General features: G+C 33.8%; 1 protein-coding gene across 1 annotated transcript; it reads right to left on the bottom strand.

Moving 5' to 3' along the window:
* Positions 1-4,816: 4,816 nt before the first annotated feature.
* On the bottom strand, positions 4,817-8,765 carry LOC139858263 (zinc finger BED domain-containing protein RICESLEEPER 2-like). Its single transcript, XM_071847129.1, has 3 exons — positions 8,618-8,765; positions 5,797-7,761; positions 4,817-5,181 (listed from the first exon to the last, which is right to left on the bottom strand). Exons 2-3 carry the CDS (start codon positions 7,754-7,756, stop codon positions 5,126-5,128), a joined length of 2,016 nt encoding a protein of 671 aa, XP_071703230.1. The 5' UTR covers positions 7,757-7,761; positions 8,618-8,765; the 3' UTR covers positions 4,817-5,125.
* Positions 8,766-11,046: the final 2,281 nt, after the last annotated feature.

Here is an 11,046-nt window from a genome sequence, read left to right on the forward strand (position 1 = left end):
TTAATATGGGTGGGACGGAGTGGCTGCTACCACTTGCAGTTTTCTGTTTTTTTTTTTTTTTTATTATCGAACCCTACAAACCCCTCGTACAAATTAAATTAAAAAGTCAGTGGATTTGTGCATCTTGGATTAGATAACTTAATTGTTGGGCCGAGATAAGTAGGCCTATAGAAACTGATGATGGGCCATGATCCAATTATTTCTGTTGGGCTTGCAGATGAGCATAATTCGGTTAAATATAAGTGGGTTACGAATTTAAACTGAATTAACTGGGCAGAGGAGTGGTTAAGAGTGTTGGTGTCGAGCTAGGGGTCTTGAGTTCGAGTCCCGTTCGCTGCAGTTTATTTTTTTTAAAGGCTTCCTTATGAGGTAGTTTTCTTCAAGTTATTATTATTATTATTATATTATTAATTGTTATGATTATTATTATTATTATTGTTATGGTTGTTAGTATTAGATATTAATGTTATAATTATGATTATCATTTATTATTGTTATTAGTGTATTATTATGATTAACTAGTATTATTGTTAAAAATATTTTATTATTATCATTAACATTAGGATTGTTATTTTTTTTTTATAAATATTAGTTTTATCAATATACTTACAAGTATTAATATCATATTTATCATTATTTTTGTTATAAGCATCATCATTAATATTTACTATTATTATTATGATTAGTATTATCTGTACTATTATTATTAAAAATTTACTATCATTACTATCAATTTTACTAAAGCTATCAATAAAACTATCAGTATTATTATTATAATTATTATCAATAATATTATTATAACTAATAGTATTTTTGTTATTAGTATTATCATTAAGTTAACAGACAAAAGATGTTTATAAAATAGATATACATATACAAATATATATATATATACATATATATTTAATACCAAACTTAACTCTATAAATATGTTTAATTATTATATATATATATATATATATATATATATATATATATATATATATATATATATATATATATATATATATATATATATATATATATATATATATATATATATACATATATATAAATAAAATGACATATATAGATTATTAACATAAAAATTATATCACTAATAATAAATACATATATGTCTGTTCGATTACAATTATGTATATTAATATATATACATGATATAGGTTCGTGAATCTGAGGCCAACCCTGCATTGTTCAGTTGTTTAATGTTGTTATATGTATTTTTACTACAAAATACAGTATGGTGAGTTTATTTTCTCCCTTTTACTCTTTACATTTTTTGGGCTGAGAATACATGCAAATGCTTTATTAACTGTTTTACAATAATTATATGCGTGAGTTTCATTTGCCTTTTTACCCTTTATATTTTTGGGCTGAGAATACATGAGCAATTTTTTATAAATGTTTTACGAAATAGACACAAGTAATTGAAACTACATTATATGGGTGAATGTTCGAAGCCGAATATGCCCCTTTTGCTTGGTAACCTAAGAATTAGTAAACTGATCTACTAATTGACGCGAATCCTAAAGATAGATCTATTGGGCCTAACGAACCCCATCCAAAGTACCGGATGCTTTAGTACTTCGAATTGGTTTTATCATGTCCGAAGGATTTCCCGGAATGATAGGGGATATTCTTATATGCATCTTGTTAATGTCGGTTACCAGGTGTTCAATCCATATGAATGATATTTTTGTCTCTATGCATGGGACGTATGTTTATGAGAAATGGAAATATGAAATCTTGTGGTCTATTAAAATTATGAATTGATTATTTATGATAAACTAATGAACTCACAAACCTTTTGGTTGACACTTGAAAGTATGTTTATTCTCAGGTATGAAAGAAATCTTCCGCTGTGCATTTGCTCATTGTAGAGACATTACTTGGAGTCATTCATGACATATTTTAAAAGACGTTGCATTCGAGTCGTTGAGTTCATCAAGATTATTATTAAGTCATTTATAGTTTAGATATATTATGAAATGGTATGCATGTCGTCAACTTTCAATGTAAATGAAAGTTTGTCTTTTAAAAACGAATGCAATGTTTGTAAAATGTATCATATAGAGGTCAAGAACCTCACGATGTAATCAACTGTTGTGAATCGTTTATAATCGATGTGGACTTCGTCCGGATGGATTAGGACGGGTCCTTTCACCTATAACCACATACAAACACAGATAGGATAATAACGAGCGATCATGGTGGCCTGTAAACTGTTGTACCTGCAATGGACGTGGGTAGATGTCTAGGGACTTGCATAAAATGCATCAACATCTTATAGTTTTTAGATATTGGTTTTATAGCTGAATATAATGATTTTAACGTGGCATAAGCTTAAAAGGTGAATCAACCGACATGGCAGATTATTAGGGCGTGTAAGGCGTGCGGTCGCACAGGTCCCAATATCTATAGGGGCCCCAAAAAATTAGCCATATATATATATATATATATATATATATATATATATATATATATATATATATATATAGAGAGAGAGAGATTTAATCAAGAGGGAAACACTTTTTTGGGGAGAAGTAAATTTTTTTCGTTTTTTTCAGGAATCAAAATCACATGAAAATATGAACATTTAAAAAGACACTTTGTGATGAATGTTATTATTTTGGCGGGAAAACGCTCGAAGAGAAAAATGAAAACATGCATCATATGTAATATTATGCTTCTGAGTTTTTTTATTTAGGGTTTAAAAATTAAGGTTTAGTAATTAAGGTTTAGAAATTAGGGGGTTAAAAATTAGTGTTTAGAAATTAGGGTTTAGGGTTTAGATTGAATTTTTAACAAGAACGGTTTAGGGTTTACGGTTTTGGGTCCAAAACACTAAACCATAAGCTCTAAATCAGGCTAAATTTTGAAAAAAAAAACTTCAAATAAGATAAAAAAAAACAACATTCCAAAAATATTATTAGGAATGACATTACTCATGACGAATGTTATCAATTATTTCTTCAATCGTTTTCCCGTCAAAATAATAACATTCATCACATAGTGTCTTTTTTAAATGTTCATATTTTAACTTAAACTTGATGTCTGAAAAAGAATATTTGAAAAAAAACGAAAAAAATTTACTTCCCCCCAAAAAAGTGCTTTCCTCTTGATTATGACTATATATATATATATATATATATATATATATATATATATATATATATATATATATATATATATATATATATATATATATATATATATATATATATTTATATGTGAATACAATCATTATTTTAAATTATCTTAGTACGTATGACTTTATTAGTATTATTGAACATATTATTATTTATGAGAAAAATTTCGTATATAAAGGGCCCATATTTTGTTATTGAATAGGGCCCATAAATTTAACATGACGCCCTGTCAACCGAAAAGAACATTAACCACAACTATAATCCCACAACGTATTGAATTGTTACATCCTCAAAACCCTCTTCGTTACACTCCGTTGTAATGCTTTTCATGGTTTGCATGTGTTTAAGCTTAACAAGCACATACTCCATTGTGTTAGACATTTGAACGAGGTCTTGTTCAACCATATATAGTCAACTTCTTATTCGGATCAAGTGTTTTAACATAATCTGATAAACATTAGCATAGGAACCCTTACCCTTATTATTAGAATATGACTGTGAATCGTTGATCTTGCCGGTGAACTAGTTGGGTGAGCAGTCTATTTGTTAACAGGCACATCACCTTTATATTTCGATTTACCACGATGAAACCTAGCCACCGTGGCAAAATGTTCATATTACCAATTGTTATCGTCGACAGCAGTTTTGCGAATGTTTCAACACACCATTACGATCAACACGCTCGGGTAGATTGGTAATGTAAACGAAGTTGATGACTTTGACGAAGAAGCCTGATATGGATTTGGAATAGATTGAAATTCACTGTTGTTACCATTACGCACTTTGTAGTACCATCAGTCTTCTTCCTTACGATAAATAGATCGTCCACCCATGGTTCCCACCCACAACGGCACCAGAAAGTTTGATCATATTCAATAATTAGGGATCGCCCAGATCACGCCGAGAAAGATGGAGGTTTTTGAATCTTGATTGACACAAGTGGTCTTACCAACTAATTGCAATGGCCTTTTTCTTCATGTCTTCGTACCTCCATTTTTGTTCATCGTTTTCCTCATTTACAAAATATTACCTACCGAAAACAACACTGAACTACATCCAGATGTGTCTCTCGAAAGTAGTCGAGTACTACCGAGGTCAACGCAATAAACAACAGTTTGATAACTATTTTTTTTCCAGCCGAGACTTAAGAATATAGCAACGTCTTCAAAACTATAGGAGATTGCTTTCTCTACACGTGCTGAAAATACGACTTGTCTTTCTATTTCTAGGATAGAGGAAACATTGTCTACGTTTCACATTGTGAGATTGGGTGGTGGTGTTGTTCAAAACCATTGGGGGAGAATCTCTTAAATTCATCGATTCAAACGTGAGAATATGTACACACATTACATCCGAGATTAACCAAGGAAGTAAGCTAATTGTAAGGGCTAATTATATGTAATTATGCTAATCGTTAGTGCCGAAAATAAGCTAAATATGACCATTAGCATCCCCGCAATCAGAGCAGACGCTAAAATTTTTAGGAGAATGCTAAACGTAACCCTTAGGGCTACGTTTAAAAATCGCTACTCGGATCTAGAGGGAGTAATTTCCAAGTAATCCCGAAAATTGCCAAATCGGACCCCATGAAAGAGCCAAGTAATCGTCAAGTAATTCCAAGTTCTGCAAACACTGCCAAAAATGATAAAAGTACTTTCATCCTAATAATCATCCTTCTTACTCTCGTAAGGTTATGTTTAAGCGAAGCAAGAAAAACAAGCCGCATACAAATTTCACTCAGCCTTGTCACTCTCTAAAACTTCCATATACTAAATGTATAATGTAAAAACAAATTAGTAGGACTATTAACTAAAATTAAAATTACGTGCACCAGTTATGCTGTAGATAATTTATCCAAAAAGCAGCAGCTATATATATATATATATGGAACAAGATCTAAAAATCATATAAAAGCTCGACCAATTCTTCTAACGATCGAGGGCTATCAAAAGGAGAGCTCTTTACTAACGTCACTTCTAATTTGCATCATAGCAGAGGGCTAACGACGAAGTGCTTGAAGAAGTTTTAGAATCTGCTACAAAACAACCAAAAAATATGCAGGTCAGTCATTGAATATAGAGTAGAGGTGCCAATTTCAACCCATTTATTAATGGATTGGCACATTATGTCTTGCGTTTATCTCAAAAGGCTTATATGCAGTGGCGGATCCAAAAAAAAAATCGACAGGGTGAAAACGTTAAAGATAAAAAGAAAAAACAAAAAACAGGGGCAAAACGTCGAAATTTTAACATATATACATTAAAAAAAATCCTGTTGTCAGGGGGCAGCTGACCCCGGTTGCCCCAACATAGAAATGCCCCTGCTTGTATGGGTAAATCCAAAAATCTGAACAAAACGAAAACGGGTTGAACAGGTCAAAATTCTTCCCAAAGTGTACCACCAAGGTGTACAACCACTAAATCCAGACATGTTTTAGTGAACTGGATATATGGTTGTAACAATACAATTTTTGGACAATATTTGTTTAAATCAACCCAGCCCGCACAAAAAAAAAAGTTACCCATTGTGTCCTGAACCTTTTGTAACCCATTACATACATGCCCTAGCCGAACCTGGCCATCTTGTCACCTCTGGTACATAAAAATCAAACATATGTATAAATAACAAAACAAAAATAAACACGAACCTTCTAAATCATTTTGCATCCAGTCTTGTGTGCAAATCAAGGCTTCCAAAGTATCCACACTTAACGAGCTACGATACTGATCAAGAACTCGATCATCACTATCAAAAACCGAATCCATAGGGATTTTCGACATCGGAATCCCTAAAATATTTCTCGCCATCATCGATAACACAGGGTATCGAGGACTATGCACTTTCCACCAATTTAATATATTAAAATCAACATTACGAGGAAACAACGGTTCCTCCAAATACTTATCAAGGTCCGATTTCACATTTTGACTTTGTGACGTTTCATGTAAAAAACGGTCAAACCCAGTCAACCGATCACGTGTATCATTTCCATCTCCTACGTGGCTATTTGAAGCTAACGTTGAGTACACATCGTGCCCGTTGTATAGGGCCCGCATACAATTCGAAACAATATCTACACAATCGGGAGCGTCCCCACCGTATATTTGCGGGTAATAATATTCGACTAGTTTCATTTTAAACCGCGGGTCTAAAATTGCGGCAACGGCTAACGACAAGCTACATTTCTTCCAATAATCATCAAATTTGGACTTCATTTTTAACGATAACGAGCTTATATACTCGTCTTGACTTTGACACCAATCGATTAATTGTAAATGGATATGACAAACCTCGGGGAAATAAATATTTGCGGTTGGGATTTTGCTTCGCGCGAAAGCGGTTGAAACTTCAACAAAAAGTTTCAAGAAACTTGTTATGGTGCTCGCTTGGCTCCATTCATCGTCCGATGGACACATTGTGCACGAAAAGTTGTGTTCTTGGTAACGCAAAAATGCCTCTCGATATTCCAAAGCAACATCGAGCATAACGTACGTTGAATTCCAATGGTGTGGATTATCGAGACATAACGACTTTTGACTTTGACCGTTGACTCCAACTTCTTGAACCATTTCGTTGAACTTTTCATTAATTGCTTGTGAGCTTCGAATGTACCTTATGCTTTCGCGGATCTTATTGATTGTTGAACTTAATGCTTCTAGACAATCTTCAACCATTGTTTTGATAAGATTTGCTGCACATCTAACTTCGAATAGTTGACCATTGCATAAAAGAAACCGATTTTGTGATAAACGATCTCTAACCTTACAAACGATACCGTCATGAATTACACAACTATCGCAAGTCATGGAAAACAATTTACGGTCGATGTCCCATTCCATTAATCTTGACATTACGGCTTCAGAAACCGCATCATTCGTTTGAAAAAGGTCATAATGTACGAAACTTATAATCTTCTTTTTTAGTGCCCAAGTGTCATCAACCGAATGGGCGGTCAAACACAAGTACTTATCATCTCCTTTTGCATCCCACGTGTCGACACTCAAACTAATTTTCCCAGGAAGATTATCGAACAATTCACAAACTTTTTGTTTCTCTTTTATATAAATTTCATTACAGTCAGCGATTACGTCATTAAGAGTAGCGAGCTCAAACAACGGCTGAAGTTTCCGAATAAATATTTTAAACCCAACATGTTCCACCATGGCTAAAGGATAACCATGTAAGATAATCATACGAGCAAGGTCGAATCGACTCCTTTTGTTATCGAATTGACCATTCGTTATGCTAACAAGACTTTCTTTTAATGGTAAATTTTGCTCGTAATTAGCAGTAATAAGGTTAGTGATGTCGGGTTTTGTCTCATCTTGGTCGTAAGTCAAAGTTACCGGGGTTAACGATGCTTCTTTTTTCTTTCCTTTTGATGATATAAGCATTTGTGACACGTCATGATTTGTTCTTCTTCGACATCTGATTAAGTGATTTCTTAAATGTGACGTTCCGCTCGTACTTGAACCACTGAGTTTCTTCTTACAATGCTTACAAACGGCTACGCACGCATCACCCCGTCTGACTCGGTCAAAATCTTTCCATACTGCTGATTTTAATCTGCTAGAATCGATTATTACCGTCTCCTCAGAAATCTCCATTATATCTGCACAGTTAACAACAGAAAAGAAACACAATGAGATCAAGATAATATGGTGCTCCTATATCATAGTTATAAGTCATACGGTGTACTTACATCGCATAAATATCGACAGATCAGGGGCAATTTGATAATAAACGGACAATAATTCATATGTATAATTTACACTTTAATAATGTCAAAATAAAGTATGGAAAAATCATTAGCATTTTCATCTCTACTCATACTCCTACGAGGTCCCTAACTCCTCGGTCGATCGAGTAGCACCTAGCAAGTACCACATTTTTGTAATAATTGCAACAATATGTGTTCAAAGTTATGTTTAACAAGTTATTTGTATCTAACCCATAAATTCAACAATTCGATTAATACAATGTGCTAACCAAGCACCAAATTTAAGACAGCTAACATATCCTAATTTTGATACTGATTTGTATTTAAGAAGAACCAAGTCATACAAATACAAATAGTACTAATTACAGATTGCAAATACTCAACATCAGAAATGAACATAGAAAAGAATAGATTAAAGCGTTAAGAAATCAAACTACAAATTACCCATTTCACTACAAACATACCCGACCCAGATTTGATACGTCTTAGTTTGACCCGACCCGAAATCGAAACCAACCCGATAATCCGGTATATAATAAATAAAGAGTAATAATAAAATAAAATAAAAAAACCGATGGATCGGGCAAACCGCCGATTCAAACAAGTCGGACTTCGGGTTTCCGTTTCCGTTTCCGGTTCAAAAAAAAAAACTCAAATTAATGAACTTATAAGAAACCAGACACGTAATTATAGTCCACGCAAATGCAATTGACAATGAAATAAACGAAATGATGAAGAGAAAACGTACAGTAGTTACAATTGCAGACGGAATTTTGTAAAGCATAGAAGTTAGGTTAAAAATTAGGGTTTGCAAATTGGGGGAAAATGATAGATAGCGTTGAAAGAGGATGATTGAGTGCAGTTATGTTGTGGAAGATGAATCCCACGAGAAACAATTTGCAGAAAGTTGAGGGATAGAAATGTGGGTATTGGTTTTGGGGCATGAATTGGAGCAACCGGATGAAGGCGCCAACCCGATACACAAATAAATTGATTGGGCCAAGGCCCAAATATCTTATTGGACTGTTATGTTTAATGCACATTAGTTTCTTGTCCATGCAGACTAAAATAATATTAAAATGACAATTATACTAGTGTTACAATTTTTATTTTATTTTTGAAAGGCAAATTCACGCACCCATTAGTATTACAATTTTCATTTTTTTAAATTATACAACTTCACTTTTAGAAAGAAGTAGAACCATACATACATCTACATCTCTTTGTGCAATATGTCTAGTATACAACAATTTAATTACATACGATATAATATATACTTAGTTAATTTAAAGTCAATGGTATTAATTCATAACATAAATTGATTGTTTAGTTTATCAATTGATATAGCCTAATAGAATGAACATAACCATCGATCAATACCCAATCTCGTCTAAAGAAAAGGTTGTTGGTGATTTTAGCATGATCCAACATATCATTTTAGTGATTGGATTACTAAGTTGAAAGTGTTTTCGAACCGTTGATACGTTACACGAATTCGGAGAGTCTGGAGTACACGTTCGTAAAACGTGAGATGGTTTGATGTATCCTTTGGACTTGGAAATAATGTATGGAACTTGAGGAATGCGAAACAAGAATTGAAAAGGCCATACGCTCGGAAAACCTTAAGCACGAATTTGAGGTACTAGACGCAGGGTTAAGCCGCGGCGCGGCTAGGAAGCCCGCGGCGCGGCTCATAAGCTGTTTTGAAGGTCGAGCGTTTGTCAAAAACAAGCGTAAACGGAGCACACCGCAGAAAGATTCTAAATATGAGAAATCCACCTTTTTCGATAAGAAGGAAATGAAGAACAGGAACGAAACGAAATAAGGCCTTTCTAGCTCTTCCTGGATGCTCCATAGGAATCCATCGCTACTCCTTTACTCCACCGAGAAAGGTTCATCCCGAGTCACAAGAACAATCTCTCTTTTTTTTGAATTATTTTCTCTTTTCGAATAAATGAAAGTTTGATGGCAACAAGAATGCGTCCAATAAGAAGGACAAGAAGTCTTGTTAGAGATGTGGCAAACCGGGTCACTATAAGCGAGATTGCAAAGTCAAGATGGGAGAAGGAGGAAGCACATCGGGTGCGGGCTAAGGATCAAAGGATCCTACTCCTAATCAAGGTCAAATTTCTGACTTTGTGACCATTCCAATTAAGAACTATGTTTCACATATTTCTGATACATTCTACGTACAAGATGATACAATTGGATGGTGGGTAGATTTGGGTGCAACATGCCATGCTTCCAAGGACCGTGAATGGTTCAAGACTTTTGTACCGAAAAAGGATGTCTTGCACATGGGCAACGAATCTATTGCTAGTGTTGTTGGTTATGGAAATGTTGTATTGGAGTTTAGCTCCGGAAAATCTATTACTCTTTATAATGTATTGTATGTACCTAACTTGCGTAAGAATCTTATATCTAGTCCCATGTTGAACAAATGTGGGTATAAACAAGTGTTTGAAAGTGACAAATATATTTTGTCTAAGTGTGGTGTGTTTGTTGGTTTTGGGTATTATAACAATGGTATGTTCATGCTTATTCTCAAAAATTTTCCTAGGGCCATCAATTCTACTTGCATGATTAGTTCTAGTACAAGTGATTCCGGTTTATGGCATGCTCGTTTGGGTCATGTACATTACAAAAGAATGTATGAAATGTCTAAGGATGACTTAACACCAAGTTTTGATAAACAATTAGATAAATGTAAAACTTGTATAATAACAAAGATCACTAGACAACCTTTTAGAGAAATAAATCGAAAATCATCATTATTAGAACTAATTCATAGTGATATATGTGATCTTCATGCTACTCCATCAATGGGTATTAAGAAGTACATGATTACCTTTATAGATGATTCGTCTAGGTATTGCTATGTGTATCTTTTGCATTCTAAAGATGAAGCTCTAGACAAATTCAAAATCTATAAAACTGAAGTAGAATTTCAACTTGATTATTCAATTAAAACATTGCGTACCGACCGAGGTGGCGAGTATTATGACCCGGAATATTTCCAATCGATATGCATATATATATATATATTCACCAAACCACGGCTCCCTATACGCCACAACAAAATGGGATAGCCGAAAGGAAGAATAGGACACTTAAAGAGATGGTTAATTCCATGTTGTCTTATTCCGGTTTGAGTGAGGGATTTTGGGGGGAAGCCAT

Source organism: Rutidosis leptorrhynchoides, chromosome 7, assembly GCF_046630445.1.
Source record: "Rutidosis leptorrhynchoides isolate AG116_Rl617_1_P2 chromosome 7, CSIRO_AGI_Rlap_v1, whole genome shotgun sequence".
Lineage (NCBI taxonomy): Eukaryota > Viridiplantae > Streptophyta > Magnoliopsida > Asterales > Asteraceae > Rutidosis > Rutidosis leptorrhynchoides.